At 44.7% G+C, this 26,630-nt stretch overlaps 1 protein-coding gene across 2 annotated transcripts in view; it reads right to left on the reverse strand.

Annotated features, from left to right (window-relative positions):
* CDH13 (cadherin 13) overlaps positions 1-26,630 on the reverse strand; it is a 1,011,871-nt gene that overhangs the window by 213,782 nt on the left and 771,459 nt on the right. For both annotated transcript variants that reach the window (XM_070388650.1, XM_070388651.1), the window contains one exon: positions 14,555-14,733. In XM_070388650.1, the coding sequence (XP_070244751.1) occupies positions 14,555-14,733 (179 nt within the window). The remainder of the gene's footprint in view (positions 1-14,554; positions 14,734-26,630) is intronic.

Genomic DNA, 26,630 nt, shown 5'->3' on the forward strand with positions numbered 1-26,630 from the left:
GCAAAGGCATGGAGTGGCCATCCAGAACGTCTCTGTTTAGTGAGGTGGAGGGCAGGGGAACGAACCCAGCACACATGGGTTCTCCCAAAGGAAAGAAGGCGCGCTAAGAAGGGAGATGGGGCTTCTCTCAGCTCCGTTAAGCTGGAGTCTTAGATATTTTGTGCTGTGGACCCTTTAGGGGCCTGATGAAGCTTGTGAGCACCTTCTCAGGATGTGCTTTTAAACATGTAAAATACACGCCTAGGATAACAGAGGAAGACAATTATATTTAAACACAGTTATCAACTAACATAACTAATGTGAAGGTACATGTGCTTCTTTAGCAGCTTATCAGTAACGAGATTGGGTGTTAAATCTAATTATTACATTAATTTCAAAGTAGTAAAGAAAAGTTGCAGGGGAAAGTTTTGGATATATCTGCATCCACTCTGATAAGGTATGAAAATGTCTGTGACTCAGGTTATTAGCAGTCACTGAAACAGCTAGCACTGTCCTGATTTGCCTATGTTCCCAAAGGAAACAGATACAAAACTGTATTTAGCAGTAAATGAAAATAAATATGAAGTATTTTTCCATCCATGTTCATGCACCACCCCATCCGCCCCCCCCCGCCGCCACCCACCCCACACACATAGATCCTCTCCATAGACATCAGATTAGGGCCCTGGCTCTAGGGAAAATTACAGGAATTTTTTTACAGAGAAGGGAGATTTTAAAGTTGGAAATTTTGATGCTTTGTTTGAGGCTGATCTTTTTTTTTTTTTTTTTTTAATACAACATTCTCATGTCACCATGGGATTTATTTGGCAGGACACTAATTGCTGGCTTGCATGAATATATTCCCTATTAAAAAAAAAAAAAACAAAACACCATAAACAAACGTTACTTAAGAAGAACATTCTTTGAAGTTGCTGAGCTTGTCACCCTGGGATACCAGGTAATCTCATTATCTGCTCCAACACCAGCTACAGTCAGGGCTGAGCTCTGTCTGGGCGTCTGCTGGAACGGATGAAGCTGTTATCTCTGGCCCCGCAGCTGCGGACCAGTTACTTGGAGTGGACATAGCTCCAGGGCTGGCTCCCATCTTGCCAGAGCAGAAAACGCCAGGTCCAGGCCATAAAAGTCTCACTCCGTTTTCCATCACCCACAACAAAAGAAGTGGTCAGCAAAGCCTTCACTTCCCCCACTGCCTGGGGAGACCCACGGAACCCTGAGTGCTTTTTGATGGTGTCCACTCTTTCCTTTCTTCCTCTGTTTTCAAAGCCAGGGAGCATAGCATCTTTAAATCTCTCTCTCTCCCTCTGATTCTGACCCTCCTGCTTCCCCCTTATAAGGACCCTTGTGATTATATCAGGCCCAGATAGAAAATCCAGGATAATTTCTGCATCTCAATATTCTTAGCTTAATCACATCTCCTATGTTCCTTTTGCCCTATAATAACACATTCACGTGCTCTGCGGGTAAGGATGAGGATATCTTGGTGGGGGGCATTATTCTGTCTAACCCACAGATCATGTCACAAGCACCATTTTAGAGGGGAGGAAACTGAAGCTCAGAGAGGTGAAGTGACTTGCCTAAGGTCACACAGCTAACAGGATACAGATCCAGGATTCAATTTAGGGCTCTAGAGTGCCCAGGCCTGTGCTCTGAGCTGTTACACCACATGGCCTTTCTAACTGGAGAACTGAGGGAAACTGAATTGAGCTTTCAAATGCATGAAGAGGCTCAGAGCAAAGAACAAAGAAATCCCTGCAGAAATCTTAAAATTATAAGACTGTCCCTTAGGTGTGAAGATTTCCCCTTGGTATGGTCTGTGCTTTTCTCTCAGCAGCCTGGACGCATAGACAAAGCAGAAGCTTTGGGGTCAAGTCCAGTTCCCTGGCTCCTCAGCACGTGAATCAGGCAGGTCACGTCAGCCCTTGGGTGCTTGGCTGTCCCTGTAGAGAATGGGTGTGGTGGTCCTGTGGGGGTTATGGCACCGACTTAATGCTTGGCTGAGAAAACAGATGCTGTAATAGTTCACACTGTAGCTGTCCAATGGGAATACGACATACACTCCCTCCTGTATGAGATAATTAACACCAAGAAGAGGTAAGAATGGAGACGTTTTCCATTCTTCCCCATCTCAGAAACCCAGAGCTCAAGGACCCAAGGAATCTTCCACAGAGAAAAGGAAGTCTGCAAAGCAGTTCATAAGACACAGAGGAGCAAATACCTAAAGGAATTTAATCTTGCCTCCTGCTTTTGAGGTCCATAAATAGAGATGCCGTTCATTGAATTTCAACAGTCATTTCTGTAGCTGTTCTTTGCAAAGGTCAAAAAAAAATTTCATTTCCCATGGCTGTCTTAAAAGTATAGAAACACACACCACACTGTATCTATTAAGCTGCCTGCTGGAATTGGCGCAGCGAAAGGTAAGCGCCTGGTCAGCACTCGTACATGATGAGAAAAGTCATCGCCATGGCCGTGCCGCTTCAAGAAATGAGAATGCTTATCGTTTCAAGTGAGGAAATTTTGACAAGATTTACCTTATACACCCTCAAAAACATTCTTTTCTGACATTTGAAATGTGTTGCCTGCGATTCTACCAGTATTGGTGGAGGCCAGGAGGCTGGGTGTGACTCCCACTGCCTTGTCAACGAACAAATTGGCTCACGGGGGAACCAGTCTCTGGACCCAAAGGTGACAGTCATGCTGCCCCTCGAGCCACCTGTGGTGTGGTGTCCTAACCTGGAGTCCCCTGCCCTCCAGACCCAGACACCACTGCGTTCCCCGGTGATGAACAGAATTGCATTTCCATCACCAAAACAATACACAGTCACTCTACCCAAACTAGAAAATACAGACAAAGGCAACAGCTCACCCAAACCTGTTATTCTAAGTACATGCTTGTATGAATTCATTCAGTCCTCACAACGGCCCTATGAGACGGACTGTTATGAGTCCCAGTTTACAGAAGAGGAAACTGAGGTACAGATTCAACCATGCTCTGTATTAGACCACTTTCACACAGTGGAGTCCTGTGGGAACACTGGCAGTGATGTGGGAGAAGAATATTTAATGACATGGGCATGATAATCGTGGCCACCAGTTGTTCAAGCGATGAATGTTCCCAGGACACAGAGCTGGTAAGGCAGGGAGAAGACAGGGCTGAAATTCAATTCAAGCAACCTGGATCTGAAGATTGTCATCTTAGACCCTGCATTGTAGGGAATTTAGATCGCTTGCGGTCTGAAAAGGACCACACATTACACATGGACACGAACCCTTTCACACCTGGGACCATGATGGTGTATGCTATGGACTGAATGGTTCTGTCCCTCTAAAATGCACACATTGAAGTCCTAACACAGCCCTCTTCCCCCACTGTGGAACGGTACTGGGACATGGGGCCTTTGGGAGGTAATTGAGGATATGAAGTTCCCTCTAGTGTCCTTGTAAGAAAAAGAGGAAAAGGCCAGAGCCTCCTCTGTTTGGCCTGGGAAGACGTAATGAGAAGACAGGCATCTGGGGCTCTCACCAAGGACTGAATTGGCCAGCACTTTGATCTCTGACCTCTGGGTTCCAGACTGTGAGAAATAAATTTCTGTTGTTTAAGCCACCTGATCTCTAGTATTTTGTGATAGCAGCCTGAATAGAATGAGTTGATGATGATGATGGTGATGATATTGTGTGTGTGTGTGTATTCAAACAAAAAAGAATCATAGCCCATGTGGTGCTCTGCAGACTGCTTGTTAATATACTGTGAAAATCTCTCCATATTATCATATGTTCTTCTTCTACATCATTTTACATGATTTAATGGAAGCCCAATGGAGGAATATAGCTCAATTTATCAGACAGATCCTCAACGGTTGGACACTTAGTTTAGCTCTTTAAATAAATTCAATAAAACTCCCATAGCTGGATGCATACACACCACCAATGTAGATTATGTAGAACTGTTTGGGCAAAGAATAGTAGGGGCATTTAAAAAAGTCATTTGATTCTTATTGCCAAAAGACCTGACAAAAAAATACAGCCTATTTGTATTTCCACACTAAGGCAGGAGAGAGCCTTTCTCCAAGAACTTTTTGCACCATGTTTGAGAAGCCACCTGGGCTCTATAAGCAGGAAGAAGGCCACCCGGCAGGCACTGCAAGCCCACATCTTAGCACTAAAGCTGCCTCAAAACTCTACCATGTCTTGCTTTCCTGTGTTGAAAAGACAGTCAAAATTGATTTCCTCTGTGAGGTTGTCATCTAAACAAATAATCAGTGATTTTGATCCACATACTGGGGGGGAAACGCATGGGCTTTGGAGACAGGTTGACACAGGGTCACATCTCAGCAACATCAAGCGTCTCCATCACCAGGGGTACTCACCCGTCCCGTTAGTTGTTACTGACATTAAATTGAACACAAAGTACTTAGGATAGTGATTGACACATGGTGACAAACGAAACAGGCTCAAGAACGTCACTCCAGTTTATTATCATGACCCTAGTCTCAAACTCAGGGAGGACAGCAAAGGGCACTGGGAAGCCTGAGAAAGTCTCCAGAAGTGTCCCCACCCTGGTCCAGGATGTCTCTGTCTGTCTTCTGGTAGCTAGAAATATCTCAGTTCTCCCTCTGAGGTTCCTTCCGAGCCTGGAGAGACAGGCTAAGTCCACTGTCCGCTGACTCTTCCTGCTCTAGCTGTACCCAAGTGAACAATTGCATCTGGGCTCCAGATTCAGCCCAAGGAAGAGCTCCCTCAGCGGGTATTCTTCCCTCCCCACCTCTGGGTCCTCTGGCAAAGGCGGGTCCTCCCTGGCCTCAGGGCTCTGACAGAGAAAAACAGTCATTCCTAAAGGCTTCATCCAGGATTTAGTCTATAGCTAAACAGCACTTTCTTACTACTTTTTAATTGAAGGAGTTGTTTTCATTATTGCAACTAATTTTGAGTTTAGAATTCATTAGCAAGTATCTGCAATGATCTGTTTCTTAATCGTTTGGAAACGGACTGTTTCTGTTAAAAAGAAAAAAGAAATCAGACCAGTCATCCATGACCTAGTTTCTTTCCCTATAATCCAACTTCAAGGGGGTGATTAATCACTGTGACTCAATATTCTAAGAGAGGACCTCCAGATATAGATACACGCATGCCTGCAACAATCAATAGTTGAAGCTACTGCTACAGAGGTCACTCTGGCCAATAATTTAACAGATCAGGGCTGGCCAGTGATAGCCTGTGGGCCAAGTGCAGACCATTGGCTATATTTTGATGGCTCTCAGGCTAGAAATCTTTTTTTCCAGTTTTTAATGGTTACATTTTAAATGGTTATATAAGTACCTGCACAACAGTCTCAATTTTACCTCTTGGCACACAAAACCTATACAATATTTACTACTTAGCCCTTAAAGAAAAAGTTTGCTGACCTTTCATCTAATAGATGATTCTATACTTTGAAGTCTCATTGTTGAATGTGACATCATAGTGCCATAGATCTCATCAAGCTGATCAAGTCTTCAGAATATCATGCTTAATGGTAACATTGAACTTTTATCCTATGGAGAAATTACCTCAAATGAGCTCCTCCCTTAAAACGAGACTGGAAGAAATGTGGATCCCAGGCATTGTGAGGTGTCATTGTGTCTTGAAATGAGCTATAGCTAGTTTGCCTTAATCTAAGTGTTCTAACCTCTGTTCGACTTCCCTTAAAATGCTTTGCTGTGGGAGCACCCCAGTCAGCCAGTGCCTGGCTGGAAGCTGAGCCTATTAAAGGCAAGTATAAAATAGCTGCTTTTCAGGGACTCTCAATCAACTCTCTTTTCCTTAAATGATGGCTGTTCTCATTATGGTTGGAGCAGAGCTTTTTCCTGTTTTCTTCACCAGTTCGAAGCCAGAACTTAACTAGACATTCTTTCTAAATTGGAAGGTATCTCTCCTACCAGGATTGCTAACATGGACAGGATTTAGAAAGATGTTATTTAAATACATTGGGGGAAAAAAAAATCTGTCAATGAAGCAACACTTGCCTTAACATGCTAATCAGAGCTCTTGGTTGATAAAGAGAAATAAACTGCTCTCTAAAAGAGATTTTTTTCCAAAAAAGGAAAAGCTCTTTAGCTTTTTAGGGTACTTCATGCAAAATAAGATGGAGAGATTTAAAATGACAGAAAAACAGAAGTAGTCCAAATTCATCGTCACCCTGCATTTTGTTATTTTTACCATATTAAAAAAAAAAAACAGAAAAAAGGAAAAAGCTTAGAGAATCAAACATTTGTCAAATCTAAAAAGCTGAATCTCTCTTAATGACAAAGTTAAGTATCTTTTGATTTGACATGTGCTGAGTAACTCCTGATTGTCTGGTACTTTAAGGTGCCCAAGAACAGAAGACACAAAACAGGCTGTTGTTTATTGACCTCTTTAACAACCTGCAGAATTTAGATTCAAGTGGTAACTCCTCATCTCCCCTTGATGAGGCTGGGAATCTCTGTAAAGCAGCTCATCATTCACCAAGCAGCCTCGAGTCTGCCTCCAAAATGAGTGATTTCCCACTGACTGCCTCTCCTGAAGCTTACCCAGTCTTCTGTCCAAGTCACAGCTCTGGGAATGCTGGGCTTGCTGCTTAAATATGGTTGGCGGTATTGTAATGGGGAAGAACAGCTCTGACTTTATATTGTACCTGTGCCTTTTGACTTAAACCTCTGTGCTCTGTTGCCTGTGCTTAGTCATGCCGGCTCTGCACCTTTGTATAAGAATGTAGCCTTATAGCCCAAAATATACAGGATACTCAGAAGCGCTGACCTTTAAGAGTCCATTCATACAGAGGCAGAGAGCTGCAGAACAGAGAATCACATTTGTTTGTTGGAGGCTCACAGCAATGCTGTGACCTGACCCAAGTGCACAGCTGCAGGAACAGAGGATTCCCACACCGAGAAGTTAGGGCGGCTAACCACGCCTCTCCCTCATCTTTTGCCTTGAAAGGTGTTTTGCTGAAACCCTTTGAGGGGTTCAGGGTATTTTTTGGGCCACCTATCTCCTTGCATGGCCCTGCAATAAACCTTTCTATGCTCCCAACTCCAATGTTCAGTCTGTTTGGCCTCACGGTGTGCCGAGCACACGAACTTGTGTTTGGTAAAAGTTTACTATTTAGAGTAGGATACACCCATTATCCTTAGGATGGCATTTGGAGCCTTGGCAATCTCGTACCAACTCCTTGCCCTTTTCTGGTATCTCTCCTTATGACACCCTGAAATCCCCAGTCCCTTTTGGAGTGACATATGGATACGCCGCTATGCCTTCGCTCATGCTGTCCCTCTCCCCATGGTGCTCTCCCCTCAGCTTCCTCGTTGCAGAACTCCATTCATGCATCGAGTCTAGTTCAAATAGCACACGTTTGTGTGTATGTGTTCTCACTGCTGGTTAGAGGTGGAGGTAGGCCACGAACCCATAGAGGCTAAAGCCAGCACTCATGATGCCCTTGCCCCACACCTCTCAGACCAGCTTTTAGTTGAGGTCATGCTAGGTGACTAGACAAAGCCCTAGCCTTCAGGGGTTGATTAGGCCAACCCTGAAGGTCTGGGGGGGGATGGTTAGGGTCACCAGTAGAGTTCTGAGATTCATCCAGGTCTCCTGCTAGAACTCACCCAGAGTGGGGAAGCGGAGCTGGCCCCAAGGTAAGACCCTGCCCTCCTGTCTCTAACCCCATTGCCATCAGCGGAGGCTGGCATGCTTGTAACTGAATTTCAGACCCCAGGGCTCAGCATCATGCCTTATGAATGCCTCATTCTATTTTATTTGCTGTCACAACAGAGCAAGTGGGTTTGATTCACATAGGGTGGTTCACCATCTGTGTTTCATTTGCAAGCATAATACGTTATTTTTAAAATAATAAGACAATTTATTTACATTTACTTTTCCCCTTTCTATTTTCTCAGCAGCAAGTGATATCAAAAAAGGAGAAAATGATCCCAACAAAAATATTTGTGAGTAAATAGCTCACAGAAATGGTGAGGATGCTACTATTAAATAATTCTGGTCCCACCCACCAAAACAAAGAAAGAGAATATTCCTGTCAGCATGATTGAATTGTGTATAATTACTGCCAATGTTTTAAGCATGATGATAATGAGTAAAATATTAGCATTAGATCAGAGCGGCCTCTGAACGTTTTTTTCATGAGAGTAAGAAAACTACCTCTAGCTTTCATTCAAGGCATGGGAGAAATGCAATCCCTTATTATTATTATGATTCTTCTCAGGCACTTTGACTTGATTCTGGAGATGCAGAATGTGATGATGGTTTAACTGAGACTGTCTTGACCAAACACATCCAATTTCACTATTTTCATATGATGTTCCCACCACCATTCTTCAATTTTCCTCTCTGACATATTTAAAGGACTCCTGAGTCTCTCATAGCTAATGCACTTAAACCCCAAAATAAGTCCTTATGTGACACCATGGGAAGAAGGAAGGAAATTCTCTCAGTTTTCACATTTGGCCCCTAAATTGGGGGCATTATCAAGTTTCAGAAAATCTTTTATCACTTGAAAATAGAAAATAAATTACATTCAGAGTTCTAAGATATTTTATTGTATGTACTTTTTTTTTTTTTTAAAAACAGGCAGGCGATCACTTTCCTTAGATTATCTGGAAGATAATACATAATAGGATAAAGGCAAATTCAAACAAAGAAAAGTGCTCAGCTCAAACTCCTTAAAAAGACTAATGATACTTTCATAATGCAAATGTTAAGGCTGCATTTTAAGGGCCTCATTTGGAGACTGTTTCCATTTGCCAAAAAAAAAAAAAAAAAAAGAAGCATGGAAGAAAAAGAAAACAACCCTCCAAACTGACCATTAGGTACTCTGAGTAGTTGCAAACTGTGCTGGCTGTGTTCAGAAAAGTTGGCTGATTTCAGCTGATGGATTTCAGTCTAGCAGCCAAGATGATCAACTAAATAAACCATTTATCAAATGTTAGGGACCTTTATCTGATTTTATTTTGTAGTGCAGCCAGACATAGCTTAAAAACATAGACGGATCTGTCAGAATGAGGGGCTGAGTATGGTTATAGAAAAGAATGAAACAGTGCCCCAATGAACCCAATTTCATTTTGTAGGATATATGGTCCTTATTTTCTCCAAACATCTCCCCGAACATTTAAGCAAGAGACCCAGATCCTCATGCCCATCCTATCCGCCAAGGCGTTCTTGCAGCCTGTTGCAGTTCCTCACACACGGTAGGCATCAGGCGAATAGACTAGATTACTGGATGACTACACACAAGGGCAAGAGTGAGCTCTCAACTAAAATAAAATAATTTCTTCTGTTTATATATACACCCCTGCGGGATATGGGTCTTGCAATTCTGAGATAATCTGTTAGCTATTTACTCATAAATACAAACTGAAGGAACATAATAAGTCCTTCTATCCCTCTTTATCCATCTCTCTATCTATTCATCCATCCATTCCTTTATCCATCTATCCCTCCATACATCCCTTTATCCATCCCTCTCTCCGTCCGTCCCTTTATCCATCTGTCCCCCCATCTCCCATATATTTGTTAATTACTCTACCTTTCCATCCACCTCTTTATCATCCATCCAACAAATCTTTACTGAATGTCTTATTTACCTGGCATTACATATGTTTGGCAATGGGAATTCAGAGATGGGACAAAGATCCAAGATCTCTTTCTTTAGGAACTGTATGTTCTGGTCTGGTTTCAGAAAAAGTAAATAGAAGAGCTTGTAATGGAAAATACAGTATGTTTTCAAGTCAGACTTGATGTCTATTAGCATCGAGCTTACAGTAAGGCAACGAAAATACATGGTCACTGCAGCTGCTCTCACAACTCAGCTGTGAATCTAAAGGAGTGCAATAACCCAGCCTAGCATCAGCAAAAGTGAAGAGGCATGACTTGCAGATGAGGTGAACATGCTCTGCACAATCTAGGGAGACTGTGACATGTGAGTGGAAAAAGACCGTGGGGTCCTGCTGGGGTCCTCTTTGAGAATGTACTAGATGGAAAATTAAAATGAAAATTTTACATCATATCAACTAAGCTCGGGTCAACCCTTAGACTTCTGGAACCTCCCCACAAGGCAAGGGTCAGACAGGAGCAAACCACTTGCAAAATCTCAGGGGCCCCAGCTCCAGGAGTCTCCATCCCATTTATTTATACTCACAACATTCAGCGCTCAAACACGCCATTTGAGATACTGTGAATGAATACATGGTAGCCACACGTAATAACAGTTTAAGAGATATCAAAGTTTGTAGGGGTGACATGAAATATTTTCTTAGACATGAATGGTGTGTAGATCAGTTTTAAGTGTTCTGCCCAGATTGTCCAGAAGTAGAATTTTGAAACCACACCTAAGACAGGATGCCTTCTCAGAAGGTCTCCAGAAATAACAAACAACTCCATAATTCTGCTATGGGAACCTTAGGAAAAGCCTAGTGAGAAGAAAACACTGCAAACTGGAAAACACCGATGGGAAGTCTGACGCGTGAGTTCTGTCCCTTTAAATGTAAATAAGGCACGTTTCGCCTTTTCAGCAGACTTGTGCGGGACAAGCTTAGCACAGCACTCGGAAACAGACGAGGTATGCCTGAATTCAGGGGCATTTCTTCCCTTCAGATTGTACCCATGTTGCCTGGCTCAGCACTGAACTCTTGAAACCCTCACAGAAAAGTGACACTTTTCATTCATTTTCATTGATTTTCCAATTTCGGTTAAATTATGTTGATCTTTTTTTCCCTTTTTTAAATGTATTGTGGCTAGAAAGGCTTAATTCAACTCCCATAATTATATACTTGCAATTTAACAAACACCCAAATGACAGGGTCATGAACTTGAGACACATTGGTACCCCCAAATAAACCTTAAAAATGCTGTGATCTACTATATTATCATTCTGCTTTATAAATAGAGACAAAACATTTTCTATCAGTAAAAATAGAAGCTGAGATAGACAAATCACCATTTCATCTTTCTTTTGCAAGAAGAATTTGCAAGTGATTTTGGGAGAATTAGGGGTTATGGGAAAGCTGGTGTGTGTGTGCGCGTGCACATGTGCACTCTTTCACACACATGCTAGACGGGGGATAAAGGGAGAATTGGAAAGTCATTACCTCCCTCTGAAGAAGATAATACATCAGTCAGGCAATAACAAAAATAAAGAGGTTTGGTAAAAGAATGGGAGACAAAATGGAGGAAACAGACTTGAAATGTTCTTTTTTCTGCTTCCTATTTTTGATGAAAAACCATTGCATGTTCCAAGTGACAATCACAGTTTCAAGGCAAATTTCATTCTCTTCCTTCCCTTCCAATAATTCCCCATTTCCAGCTCTAGTTTCCCACCCTTTACATGTAAGATCTTACTGTCATCTCCAACTCATTCTTACTAATATGTCAAAAAACATACTTAGATGGTACTGGCACAAAGACAGAAATATAGATCAACGGAACAAAATAGAAAGCCCAGAGATAATCCACGCACATATGGACACCTTATCTTTGACAAAGGAGGCAAGAATATACAATGGATTAAAGACAATCTCTTTAACAAGTGGTGCTGGGAAAACTGGTCAACCACTTGTAAAAGAATGAAACTAGAGCACTTTCTAACACCATACACAAAAATAAACTCAAAATGGATTAAAGATCTAAACGTAAGACCAGAAACTATAAAACTCCTAGAGGAGAACATAGGCAAAACACTCTCTGACGTACATCACAGCAGGATCCTCTATGACCCACCTCCCAGAATACTGGAAATAAAAGCAAAAATAAACAAATGGGACTTAATTAAACTTAAAAGCTTCTGCACAGCAAAGGAAACTATAAGCAAGGTGAAAAGACAGCCTTCAGAATGGGAGAAAATAATAGCAAATGAAGCAACTGACAAACAACTAATCTCAAAAATATACAAGCAACTTCTACAGCTCAATTCCAGAAAAATAAATGACCCAATCAAAAAATGGGCCAAAGAAGTAAATAGACATTTCTCCAAAGAAGACATACAGATGGCTAACAAACACATGAAAAGATGCTCAACATCACTCATCAGAGAAATGCAAATCAAAACCACTATGAGGTACCATTTCACGCCAGTCAGAATGGCTGCGATCCAAAAGTCTACAAGCAATAAATGCTGGAGAGGGTGTGGAGAAAAGGGAACCCTCTTACACCGTTGGTGGGAATGCAAACTAGTACAGCCACTATGGAGAACAGTGTGGAGATCCCTTAAAAAACTGGAAATAGAACTGCCTTATGACCCAGCAATCCCACTGCTGGGCATACACACTGAGGAAACCAGAATCGAAAGAGACACGTGTACCCCAATGTTCATCACAGCACTGTTTATAATAGCCAGGACATGGAAGCAACCTAGATGTCCATCAGCAGATGAATGGATAAGAAAGCAGTGGTACATATACACAATGGAGTATTACTCAGCCATTAAAAAGAATACATTTGAATCAGTTCTAATGAGATGGATGAAACTGGAGCCTATTATACAGAGTAAAGTAAGCCAGAAAGAAAAACACCAATACAGTATACTAATGCATATATATGGAATTTAGAAAGATGGTAACAATAACCCTGTATATGAGACAGCAAAAGAGACACTGATGTATAGAACAGTCTTTTGGACACTGTGGGAGAGGGAGAGGGTGGGATGATTTGGGAGAATGGCATTGAAATATGTATAGTATCATATATGAAATGAGTTGCCAGTCCAGGTTCGATGCACGATACTGGATGCTTGGGGCTGGTGCACTGGGACGACTCAGAGGGATGGTATGGGCGGGGGAGGAGGGAGGAGGGTTCAGGATGGGGAACACGTGTATACCCGTGGTGGATTCATTTCGATATATGGCAAAACCAATACAATATTGTAAAGTTAAAAAATAAAATTAAATTAAAAAAAAAAACATACTTAGGAGTTTTGAGAGCACTGAAACTGTGCTAGGCAGCGGTCAAACAAACATTCAGGTGATCGAAGAATCTCTGTTCTCAAGACATTTCCTGTCTATGCAGTGGTGCCCACTAGAACTTTCCGTGATGGTGGGAACAGTCTACCTGTGCCCTGGTCGGTAAAGTAGCCACTAGCCACACGGGCTCCTGATCACTTGAGATTCGTCTGGTCTGATGGAGAAACTGATCTTTACATTGTAATTTCAAGAATGTCAATTAAAACTTAAATAACCGTCTGAGACTAGCTGTTATTGCATCAGGTCTAGACCAAGTGGAAGAGGACATTCGTTAAAGAGAGAGACAAGCATGTAAAGGAGTGTGTGGCCAGTGCCCAGTGAGGCTGCAGGTAAGAGCAGTCAAGGACTACAGGAGCAAGAGGTTGTGCAAGACCCGGGGGCGGAGCCCGGCTTCCCAGAGAGGTGGGCAGGTCTGACCCAGACTCCCAGGAGGAGCTACAGTGAAGAAAACAGAAGGGTGAGGAGAAGGCATTTTTAAATCAAAAACATGGAAGGGAAAATGCACAGGACCCCATAGGGAAACCCAGCGCTCGTCCTGGGGCAGATGGGCTTGCAGAAGTCAAGGGTGACTGCCAGGGGACAGGCCATGGGACGATGTCCTGCTGGGAACAAGGGATCCCAGGATGGGGGCAGATCTGGGTGGCTGATGATGCAGAGCACCCCCAAGTGGGTTGGCATCTTCCTGTGTGAAGGGCCAAGAGGCTCTTTTATGGAAGGGAGCCTGGCCTGCAGGGTTCGACAGGGTGGCCCTGGAACTCGGAGAAAGGCCAGGACCAGGGGGCACGTGCAGCGGGACATAAGTGGGCCAGGAACAACACTCCTAAGTGGGGCAGCTGCCACCAGCTCCCTCTGACAGTCACGAGTGGTCTGACTGATCGTCCATGTATGGAAACTGGGCCCCCGATTTCCAGAATTTCTGATTTTCAGAAAGGCTGGAAATGGGAATAAAAAAAAAAAAAAAGGAATACAAAGTTGAAGTATTTTGATATGGCAACTAATATGAAAACACCCTGGGCCAAACCAAAGAGCCGGCGTGTAGGCTGACTCAGCCCATGGGTACCTGTCTGTGACACGTGACCTGGAAGATGGGGAGATCCCTACAGGGATGGCCTCTCAGAACAAGAGCCGAGCCTGAAGGGAGAGGCAGGCTCCAGAGCACACACTGGCACAGGCAGCGCAGGGCCTGAGAAAGGGGTAAATTGAAGCCACTGGATTCTGTGACAAGGAGAGCATCAGTCATCTCAGTCACCTCCCTCCCATCTCCCCTCACTCAGAGCGGAAAAGTGAGGCAGGCGGAGCCCAGTCACAGGGGCCTCAAGAGCAAGTGGCGGGTGAGCAAACAGCCATCAAGCTGAATGAATGCAAATGACCTCAAAGGACGTGATTTTTTCGGTGTGTGCTTTCTGGGGTCACATAACATGTCACTCCCTTGACCCATTTTCCCCATCCAGCCACGGGTCGATATCCCATTGCCGCTCCCACGATATGGAAGGGGTCATTGATGGAAGCCCCACGTCTTCCCGCGTGTGAAAGCCATGTTCGATTCTCGTGAAAGGGAAATGATGTGTCTTTCCGCTCACCTCCCGGTCCAGCAGTGCAGGTGACACAACGGTGACAATGTCTCCTTTCTCGGGATCGATGTAGAACATGTTGGGAGACGGCTTGTCAGGCGTCTGCTGACGGATATTGTACCGCAGGAGGGCATTATCCGTGGCTGGGTCATCCGCATCAAAGGCTGTCATCCGCATCACCGTGGTCCCTGCGGGGGCGAGACAGAGAGCATGTGATGGTCACCCGGGGGACAGTGATGGGCCAAGCCCGTCCCCCACCTGGGCGATGGCTGTAGAGTGATGTGTCAATCACTTTCCAGATTATGAAAAGCAAAGCCTTTCCCTGGCTCCCTTAGGTTTTAGCTTCCCTTACCCCCTCCCTCTCTCCTCCATCACGTTAAAAGACCTGAAATATAGAAAAGAAATGTTTGCTGTTCAGCAGATTGACAGCTTAATTTTTCCTTCTGCTGATATGCTGTTTACTTCCATGGGTTTTCATCCCATTGTGGATGTGGCTCTGTGACAATGGCCTTCATTCTAAAAGCTCTTATCGAATGCCTACCACGTGGGGGAGGGGACCCTGGGCCGGGTGCTGGGGAAATAGAGGTGCAAAAAGTCACATTCCCTGGGGTCTGGCAGGTCAGCGATAAGCAGCAGAGAGAGCATATGAAAATATTAACGCACTGGCGGTGCACTGAGAGAGGGTGATGTGAATACGGAAGAGAACAGCCTCGTCTAACCAGGGGCTCGGGAGAGGTCCCTGGTACAGGGCCCAAGGGTGCGTAGGTGTAAGGGAGGGGCGGGGGAGGGCCTCAAAGGGAAAGGCATCCCAGTTACTTCTGGTTAAAGGGAACCGGGAACAGACAAGACTTGAGCACCTCTGTGCACAGGCGTGACGACTTGGGTGTTGACAGGTGTTTTTGTGGGGATGTTAGGGCGAGTCTGAGAAAAGCTGGGAAACGACCTAAACGTCCAACAACAGGGGAATTGCTAAAATGATGGCATCCCCACACTAGGGAATGTTTTGCAGCACTCAGAAAAGGTTTGTAGATCTAATGTGTTCTAAGACGAGGGGCTCTCCAAAACTGAAAAATATCAGGTTGGGGAATGTCACCCACAGTAGGCAATTCATGGGGTCGCAAAGAGTCAGACACGACTGAGCGACTGAACTGACTGACTGACTGGCCCACGGTATACCATCATTTCTGTGAGCCTATTAACATGCGGAAAATTCCACAAACTTTATGCATGTATTTTTTCAGGTACAGTTTATGTCCATAAACGGATAGAGGAAGGTCTATAGGGGTGGACTTCACACTGATTTTGGTGGCTAAACTTGGGCAAGGGGAGAGGGTCCTGGGAATAATGGTGACGGGAGAAGATGATAGCCCAATCTCTAATGTTTTGATCATTTTTACAAGGGGGATGTAGTCTTGAGATTAAAATTTAATTTAAAGGGATCATGGTTATAAACACCAGTAGAAGCACAGACTAGAACAGAATCAGGCACATTTGCCGGCTGTCCTGACAGCTGTGAGCCTGGGTGACCTGCTCAACCACAGATCTTCACTGTAGTTTACGCTCCTGTGAATACAGGCCCCACGTCCCGATTCTGAATCCTCTGGGTGCACAGCATGGGGGCAACCTGGTGTGAGGCTGAAGCAGTAGCTATGGTTCCCAGTAGGAATATCCAGGAAATATCCTAGCTTAATGGAAACACAGAGTCCCTCCAGCTCGGCTACCATCCTGGTGTTCCTTTCCCTTTTATAACAGTGCTTCTTGAACAGTGAAAGCCAGTTTATTCTTTCCCACAATTGGAATCAGATTACTAACCATCAGGTCTGAATGATCAGGCTTTAAAGCATCTGAGTATTCTAAGGTGGGGTCAGTTAGTTCCACAGTCTCAGCTGATTTCACCAACACTGCCTTAGGCCAGATGCCTCCGGACATGTCTGCTACTCTAAGTGTAGCTCTGCCCTTTGCTTCTTTGTGAAATTGTCACAGGGCAGGCCTCAGGGTCCAGGGTAAGAACAGCAAGTTCTTGGCATGTGCAGCAGCCTGCTCCCTGGCCCCTTGCCTTTGGGAGATGGCAGCAAGCCATTTGATTGTTGTGTTCTATTTCCCACTGAGACGCTCTGTGGGATCAGGGTTCTGTCTCCGCCCAGTGGGCCAGGCAGCCACTGCCAGTCTGTCAGCGTGAGTGTGAAGGGTACACTCAGTTGCCTTCATGGTCTAGGAAAACAGGCCTACTTGGGGGTCTCTGCCAGAAATCAGAGGCAGCTTCCAGGCCCACATCTTACCCTGGGCTGAGCTCACTGCGCTCTGAGTGGGCAAGGCCTGGAAGGACTGTGGACGCCACAAGAAAGTCTCCAGTCACGTACGTGTGACCGGCTGCCTTGTACTTTGTCAGTGTCTAATGAATGCTTGACTGATGGAATCCGTGCCCTATTTAATTTGCCATTAATTGAAGTTAGAGATGAACAAGCAGAAGAAAGCATAAAAAAATAAAGTCATCACAGTTTGGGACTGTCACAGTTTGTGACTGGCTTCATAAGAAGAGGGGAAAAAAACCACCTCTCAGGTTGATGAATTTTTAGTTTCTACCAGGCCATTCATTAGTCATGTAATTTTTCATTGTTAGTTTTTACAGATTTGATAACATGGTATATGATAGATGGGTTCATATGACATGGGTTCTATCCCTGGGTTGGGAAGATGCCTTGGAGGAGGAAATAGCAACCTGCTCCAGTATTCTTGCCAGGAAAATCCCATGGACAGAGGAGCCTGGTGGGCTACAGTCCAGAGGGTCACAAAGAGTTGGACACGACTGAGCATACACACACAGCACGGTATGATAAAAAGCTATTCTGGAATATTCCCAAGGACATATAGAAGATGCTTTTTGTTTTAATGGATTATTAGGGAGCAAGTGACCTGATATTAAGCCATGCCTTGCTCTTTGCCCAGCATGAGCGCACATGTGGGTCCACTTCTGAGGCCCGCCTCTGTGGGGCGTGAGCGCACGTCTGGGTTCACTTCTGAAGCCCGCCTCTGTGGGGCGTGAGCGCGTGTCTGGGTTCACTTCTGAGGCCTGCCTCTGGGGCGTGAGCGCCACTTACGGCATCTGCACGGGTCTGCAGCTCTGAAGGAAGCAGCCTGACCTAGGTTCAGTCATAGCTGACTGTGTGAACTCAGGCAAGCCAGCCAGCCTTCCGTGAGCCTCAGTTTCCCCATGCGCCTGCTCCTGACATGAGGACATCAGTAACACTCCTCTCTCTGGTCACTGTATGGAGGGCAACACATGACATAGCTCGGTGCCTGGTAGGTCAGTGTTCAGAGGCCGATTCCTTTATCATCGTCCTGGCCTGGGCTCTGAGCCCATCACGGTGGTGCAGGCAATGGCCTCAGATGGACGCAGGAGCTCAGAGTCGAGTTGTCCATGGAAACTGGCCCCTGGCATGGCAGGAGTCTGGGCACCCATCTGCTCCGAGTTACCCTGCCTCGCCCTCCCCCTCCTGTAGCTCCCTGCGGCTCCTCTCCCTAGCCTGGCTTTTAAAAGTGCTTTGCTGAAACCCTCTGGGGAGTTCAGGGCTTCTTGGGGCATGAGCTCCAAACTCTGATGGAACCATCTGTTTGGCCTCATTGTGCATCGGGTGCATGAACTTGTACTAACACTGCCACCTTGTCCGCAGTTTTAGCTTGTGGATTTGGGTTTGTACTGTGGAGATCACAAATCTCTATGAACACAAACACATGCGTGTGTACACACACTGACACACCTACACACACACATTCGGCAGCCTCCAACGCTTCTCCATGCGGTACTCTAATCCTCCTCTAGGATCAGGGCTCTATCCTGAGTCCCGGCTTGATGGGCCCATCATCCTGCCCTTGCCTACTCCTCCCCAGGGATGGGATGGTGATTTTAGTACTTCCAGGTTCTGCAATGGCTGGAAAAGCCTCGTAAACCAGCATTTCCTAGATTGTTTCCAAGAGACCCTGGTTCTGTGGGCTCAGTGGAGAAACCCATTTGGGAAATATGCAGGAAGCACAGTTGAACAGGTTTGCCTCCTGAAGGATTCCTAGCATCCTTAATAAGCAAATGCATATTGTGAATCTCCAAGAGAGAACAGAATTTGTAGCATTCCCCAAACTTCTCTGTTGATGGAAACTCTTCATTTTAAGAACATCTTTATGTGATGGATCACATTGTCCTAAATCTAGCTTGTGGGGGACACAGACTGTGTTCTGTTCATATTTATAAGCTTGGTAGCTGACAATAGGTCCTCCATCAATGTCCATTGGGTAGAATTGCATTCTTACAACTCACTGTAGCTTTGACTTATTCCACAGTAACTGAAGTCACAGATAGCTCGTTGGTGAGAGGAATGGACAGGACTGCCTGGACATTTTTCATAACCAGGTGTGCTTCTCACTGCCTCTGAGCTCTTTCCCCTCTAGAGGCCCTTATTGGACCTGGATTCAATAGACACATGCCAGTTCCAGGTTCAGGGCTGGTGGCCAGCTGGTGGGTGCCAGGACAGTTGTTTCAGTGTGTCTGGATGGCCCCGGTGCCTCAACTTTGCCCAAGCCCCAGTCCTGGACTCGGAGAAGCGCTCGTTCATTTCTACCGTCTCAGCGGCTTCTCATCCGTGCTCATCTTGTGCCTGTGAGTGCTTCCCGATGGCAGAGATGTGATAATTATATGATAGACACACATGCAGGTCCTCTACGTGGTACATTTCTGTCTTCTCCCCCATCACAATATTCTCCCGAGTGTCAAAATAAATGATAATCACTCCATCACTCCCAGAGCCAGATGAACTAGCAGCGGTCCCTCCAAAGCAGAATAGGAGAATTTCAAGCTGTGCTGGCTGAAAGCCTTAAGTCAGGCCATCATTTCCTTTTGTCGAAGGACATGGCTGCCAATTCGACAGGCTGATAAACTATTAGGAGGGTTTTGTCTTGGCCAAAATCCCCTTCTTCTTGGCTGTATTTCTCTGATTAAAGATAGGTGCTGCCTGGTATCATGACCTTGAAGCTGGTATTTGAAGTTTGGCTTCCTTGTGATTTCAGGCACAGTCATACCGTTGAGAAGCAGAGCATGGATCAGAGGGTAAGGGGCTGTTTTCAATCTCCAGGAAAGGTCAGCCAGCCTCAAGAGTGGGAGACTCTGAAAGACAGCTCGCTCTGTCTGTCTCACAGGTGACAACATCCTTCTGTTCTTGACATTTGCTTGCTTCATCCCTGAACATTTCCTTCATATGATCAAAAGTGTCAGGCTCTTTTTTCTTTTAAGAAAAAAAAATACAAAACCAATATTTCTATAAGTGAATAGTATATGGAGACATGGACATTCAGGTCTGTATTTGGCACAGGACTTCTGATAGCACAGCTGAAGCAACTGTGTGCTTTCCAGGGATGGAAAATTTAAAAACTGATGTGATCAGAGATGGCAGGCATCACTAAGTGTCAGAAGGGAAGCCCTTGGACTCTTGGCACCTTGACTTGTTCAGCCAGGTAAGAAGGTCACAGATGTATTGTGGGGGGCACATCTAGTCAGACTGATGCTGATTGGAAACTGATTTCTGTTGAAACCCTTCAGGATGAAGGGGTTCTGGGCATCCTGATACCAAATGCCCAGCAAGCATTCTAGACATGGGATGACAAGCAGGCCAGTGTGCAGGAGGCTGAGAGCATTCCAGGACAGCCCTGGGCAAACCAGAATGGAGGTGTCACCCTACCGGCCAAGTTCTTCTTCCAGATACAGGCATATCTCATGGTCATGACTGTGAGAGCACAAACATGCAGATTGCTCCACTGTGATTTCAGTGGCCCAGAACGTCCAACTCCCCACTTGTCAACCAGCCTGGAACTACTTTCTGACTACACATGTGGACACAGCCCAGCTTTCTCCTAATAGTCCTTAATAGCGAGGAGAGAACCAGGCGAGCCAATGCAGGCAGAATAGTGTTAAGAGGCACCACTGAGGATGTGGCCTGTCTACTATCAAATCCTACCCCACCAAGAACCATCTAGGCATCCCTGGGCAAATTCCTTTACATCACGAATCCTCAACTTTCTCACTCTCAAAAGAGCATCTCCCTTCACTGGTTGTTGTGGGCATCGAACAAAATAATGCAGTGTTTCTCAGCCTTTATTTTTTCATGTCAATCCACAGAGAATATTTTCAAATATGTTTTTTTCCTACAACCCATCTCCTGCCATAGATATTTATGTATATATGATGGCCCTTTGAGGACCACAAACCATTGTAATAGCTCATGTTTTTAATACCCTCCCCCTCCAAGTACCAATTTTCTCCCTCTTGGAGGTTACACTGACCCTAAAAGGAATGAATAAATTGAGGAATATGAAGTCCAATGGCTGAGCAATGGTAAACACTCAAGAGATATAAGTTTTATTGATATTCATATTCACTGCTGCAACTTGCAACTCAGTTCTGGGGACCTCATTGCTGTGCTGTGATGGTGACGAGTCAAATGTCTGGGGGGACCCAACCACCCAGTGCAGTTCTCGCTGTGGCATTCATGCTCAGCATCTCAGACGTGGGGATTAATTAAAATCTCATAAGGAAACCATCCCTTTCTTCCCTTAGATAGCCTAGAAACGTCTGTTGAGCTCATGCATGCATGAACCAGCTTCCTCTGGTCTTGTCAATGTTTCCATGTACATGGGAATTAACAGGGAAACTGTCTAGATTAGTTGACAAAAGATACCAAACCAATCTGAGAGGTATCCGGAGGCAGCAGCACTCTGCGGTGCGTGCATTCCTGAAAAAGCACCCGAGGAATGAATCGTAAATAATGTCTTACTTTCCCATTGACCTACATTAGCACTTCAGACCTGCTTTATCTTCATTTGAGGGGATGTCCAATTGCAAGCTGCTCCTCATAATTCACTTTAAGTTTCTCTGCTTATCTCCAAAACACTCTACTAGCAGAGCGGGGTGGGAGGAGGAGGGGGCGGTCTGCTGTGGGTGAGGAAACTCCTAAAGAAAGTGCTTCCTGACACTCAGGGGAAGAGAGGCTTTGACCCTGACTCTGGGGAGGAGGGGAGGGAGGGAGCAAGTTAGATTTAAGGCCAAGCCCGGTGAGGTTTAACTTTGTCATTGCTCCTTGTGGGGCGGGGGATGGGGGTGCTGCCCCTCTGCTCCCTAATTGTCCAGGGACAGTCACTCATCAGCACATTTGCATGTGGTGGCCAGGCTGTGCATTAGACTCGTAAGAGTTCTTGATGATGTGAGTTTAGATAAAGATGCCAATGACCTTTGGCTTCTCTCTGACGGCAGCCCAGACCCATTGGCCCCAAGGGTATGACTCTCCGGCCCCATTCCCAGAGTAGGGTCATGGAATTATATTATATTTCACCCAGAGCAGACCCCACAGACTGATGGCTTCAGCAGCCATTTTAGACCACGAGGTGGCCCTTCAAATAAAAGACATATGATAGAAAGGCAGACCACAAAGAATTTGAGTCTCTGATGACATGGAGTTTGAAGGAAAGCTTGGACTTCCTGCCTTTGGCTTTGTTTACATGAACAAAAAATAAATAAAAGGTAAAAGCCCATATTGTTTGAGCCATTGTTATTTTGAGTTTGTTATTTCACGCAGTCACAACTAATGCTCTCTGAAAAAGGAGAAGGTAAAGATTGAAGAAAATAAATAAATGCACTTTATTAAGTAGTGTTACTCTAGAAAGTAAATTTAAGTAAAATTTGTCGCTTTAGCCTAGAGCTAGAGGGCAGTAATTTAGTCAAAAGTGGAAACAACTAGTCACAATTTCTCAGGTATTTTCAAATATTCAAGCTGACTTCCACTTACTTAAATCATCTTGAATCCAGAGATAATCTTTCTATCAGGTGGTAAGACTGTCCTATTAGTGGCCCCCATCAAGCCACACTTCCACATAACTGTGTATGGTTCCTTCCACCTGGACTGTGGGTTTAGCCACCTGACATTCCCTGGCCAATGGGACACATGGATACAAACAGAGGTTTGGAAGTGCCTATTCACTGGAGCTTGTCCTAGAACCCAGTCGCCATCTAAAGGTATCTGGGCTCTCCTGCTGGAGGCGGCCACATATCTGGGAAGTGATGCTCCCTGGCTGATACCCCTAAATACCCATCACACATGAAAGCTGAGGCCATCTTAGACCATTCAGCTCCAACTGAACTCCCGCACGACAGCAGCCATGTGACCAACCCCAGGCAGAACGAACAAGAGAAATGCCCCACTGAACCCATCCCGACTTACAGAATCATGAACACATAAATGACTGTTGTTTTAAGTCACTAAGTTTTGATGTGTATCATTATACAGCAATAGATAACAGGTATAGGATTATAAGTGGATTATTTTCACATAGAAGCTAGAAAATACTGCAAAAAAAAAAAAAATAGTGTGGAAGTTGCCATTTTTATTAACCAGATAGCACAATACATTCAATGGATTGGACCAGAATCAAAAGAGACAGGTGCAGGCAAAAAATAAGATGAGAAGAAAATGCAACCTGCTTCCTAAATGTTGGGCTTTTGGGGCTACCAATGACGTCACCATAAATCACTGCACCATGCTGATTACTAAGTGTGGAGGTTATCTAATGAGTATTCTCTGGAGAAGCACTGAATCAAACCAGCACAAAGTACATACTTTCCATGCAGGTTTGAGATGAGTGAGTACCTTCAATTAGGAAGACAACTCTGTTCTTAAAAGTGAGAACGCCTTCAATATTGAGATGGTCGCCCGCTTCCTATAATAGCAGCCAGGAGTGCCTCTGCGCAGCTGCAATTACCGCAGGCTTGATTTGAAATGCGATCAACTTCTGCTCTCAAATTTGCTCTCCCTCCCAGGAGCTAGTTGGTTTTTTAAATACAAATTGACAGTCAAATATGTAATAAGTTATGACAAGTTGAGCAATAGTTGTCTCCCATCTGTTTTCAAAGGTTGTTTATTTTTATAGCGATAAAAAGATGGTGGTGACAGAGCCACCTTATGATTATTTCAATTCTTGGTTGCGCCTGCTAATCGTTCAATCTCTTGGCGCCTCTGCCCTGCTTCTCTGGTGAGCTGTTGTTTGAGCTGCAGCAGGCCAGATGTTGGGAAAAATAACTGTTTTTGAGATAGAAGGTAACACATGGTAAAACTAGGGTCCCTCCTGCCAGGATTCACTTTATTGCCCTAATTCCTTCATTTCATCCAGCATTTGAAGGTAATGTTTTTCTCAAAACCTATTAAAAAATTCTATTTAATCTTTTTATCTCTAATTCCTTTTCTATGCAGCTCTTTCAAAAGGATCCAGGAAACGCTGTTGAATTAACTGATTTTGCCTAAAATACTTCAAAAAAGCAATTTTAAGTGGAATATCTATCTTTAGCATTCCACGGTAATAAAAAGAAATCTTTGTATAGGATTAGTAGGAAGTAGCTGAAATTGTCAAATGGGAAAATATTTTTTCCCATAAAACTCAAGGGAAAGACAAGAGGAAGTTATGTAGTTTTTGTTTGTTTGTTGCTAAACCAATTTAAGAGATATTTAGAAAGTAATTCTAGTTCTCCCTAGAGCAGTGGTTTTCAGTGGGGTTGATTCTATCCCTCAGCTGACCCTGGGCAATGTCTGGAGACATTTTGGGGTTGTCACGATATTGGAATCTAGGGGCAGAGGCCAGGGCTGCTGCTAGACACTGCACAAGGCATGGAACAGCCCCACCGCACAGAATCAAGCAGTCCTAAACGGCAGTAGTGCTGAGGCTGGGAAATGCCATCTCAGAGTCATGTACACCCTTGTATCTAAGAGTAACGGCACTTTTAAAATCCCACACCCACAGAATGGAAATAACCAGCCTCTCTTTTGGAAGAACTCTCTCTTACCGATGTGAAACTCACTGAGCACAGTCATACTGTCTCTTCTGTATTTATTCCCCTCACAATGGCTCAAATATTAGCCCCGCCGAATATGCATATATACATGGTATATAATGTTGAAGAACATGCTAATACTAGATGCAAACAAGTCTGTATAGAATGTATAAGTGACAAGGTCGTACTGTATAGCACAGGGCACTGTGGTCAGTATCCAGTGATAAAGCACAGCAGGAAAGAATCTGAAAAATAATGCATATATGCTCATAACCGAGCCACTTTGCTGTACAGCACAAACTAATACAACATAGCAAATCAACTATGCTTCAGTAAATGAAAAAAGTACATGCCAACACTAACATCATTTAGTTTTTCTGCTTAAATTTCTTGAGAAAAGCATGAAAATCTTCAGATACCAGGATAATGCTTTGTACATAGTTAAGAGTTTTGTAAACATTTTTTTGAATGCATGAGTGAATCAATAAATGAATAAGGTGAATGAATGAATAAAGAATGAATATTTTTATTTCTTATCGTCTTTCTTCTATTACAGCTTGAGGTAATGATGAAGGTATAAGCAGAAACAGGTAAATAATTCATGCCTGACTTGCCCTAAATATTAATTCGTAGGTAAAGTCTGAAAATTGGCCTGTTTTCCTTATTTATATCTATTTAAAGGGCAAAGGCGAGGCAGTTTTGTTGTTTACAAACACGGACTATGTATTAGGCTGGTGTAGACTGAGAAAATAAATTTCAAGCCGAAATTTTACTGGCTTAACACATGGCTTAACCCGTTGCTCAGAGTCAGTCCATTTGGAGGGCTCCCTTTCAGGCGGTTCGTTCCCAGTTGTGACATAGGGACCTAAACTCTGGGATCTGGTGGTCTTGCCACTGGGGCACATGGTTTCACGGCTGTTGTGGGAAGAGCAGAGGCTGCAAAGCCATGTGCAGGCTCAGGAAGTACTTCAGCCAGAAACGGTGCGGGTCACCCCAACTGCTGCCGTCTATGGCCAGACCTGGGTCTAAGGCAAGTTCAAGAGCAGCCCATGTGATCGGCCAGGGCACTGTGTTCAGAAGGGCCCTGTGCTTGTTTTGATACTCTGCTGTCACCTTCTTGACATTCTTAATAATTGTTGAACACGGGGGGGCCACATATTCACTCTGCAAACTATGCAGCTTGTTCTGGTTAAGAGCGAGGAGCCAGACCTGAGAGAGGCCAGGGAAATGTACAAGGGGGCACCGAGACCTCCCAGGGGACAGTGGGCATCTCGTCAGAGATCTTGCCAGTCAAGCCACAACAAGAACCCCTTTGTCTCCATCACTAGGGCTCTAGTGGTCACTGCTCCCAGAACTCGTAGCCTCCCCAACAGAGTCATCCCTATTATGTGAGAAGCATCACAAAGTCTACACAGGGTCTTTTCTGACTCCTGACCTGCTCTGTGCTGGCTCCCACCTCCCAAGCTCTGGGATCCCTGCCCCAGGACACCTGTGTGAGCTCCACACTCTATTTGTCTCCCGGCTCACAGCTCTAGAGCTCACCTCAGACACCCCCAAGCTGCTGTCTTCCTGGCCTCTGCCTTGATTTGCCGGGTCCTGGGCTGCCTTCTTTTTTTTTTTTTTAAATAAGATACTTATGCTTAGTTTTCTCTCCTGACAACCTGGGTCCCCCCAGATGAGGTCACACACCAGTATGACATTAAAGAAATATGAGAATCGTACATTGTAAGCTGGCTGCTCATCTGAATCACCTGGGAAGATTTAAAAATACTCTTGATGCTTGAAACTCACCGTTAGAAATCCTAAATCTAGTGACTGGGCATAGAGTCGGAAGAAAGCAATCCTGGCAATAGACGGGGCCAGACAGATGGGGACTCTGACAGTCTACTTAATGGCCACGTGATCCGGGTGATATGTGAAAGTTCTCACAACCTCAGTGTCCTCAGCTGTTAGCTAAGCAGACACCTGCCACTGTTTAAAGTTGGTTCAAAGATCCATGTAAAATAGAGGAGGCCCTATGAGGCAGCCTGTGCAGTTATTCTACAGGGAGGAAAAGGAATGTGTGGACTTAGTGTGTGCCAGGAATAGTCCCCACACAGCCCTGCCAGAGTAATTAGGTCCTTTCTGTTTGAAGAAGGAGAAGCAGAGACTCCGAGAAGTCAGACACCCTGCCCAGGATCGCCAAACACAAGCACTGAGCAGGTCCTCAGGAGGACACACAGAGGACCT

The sequence above is a fragment of the Bos mutus genome, chromosome 18 (assembly GCF_027580195.1).
Source record: "Bos mutus isolate GX-2022 chromosome 18, NWIPB_WYAK_1.1, whole genome shotgun sequence".
Taxonomy (NCBI): Eukaryota; Metazoa; Chordata; class Mammalia; order Artiodactyla; family Bovidae; genus Bos; species Bos mutus.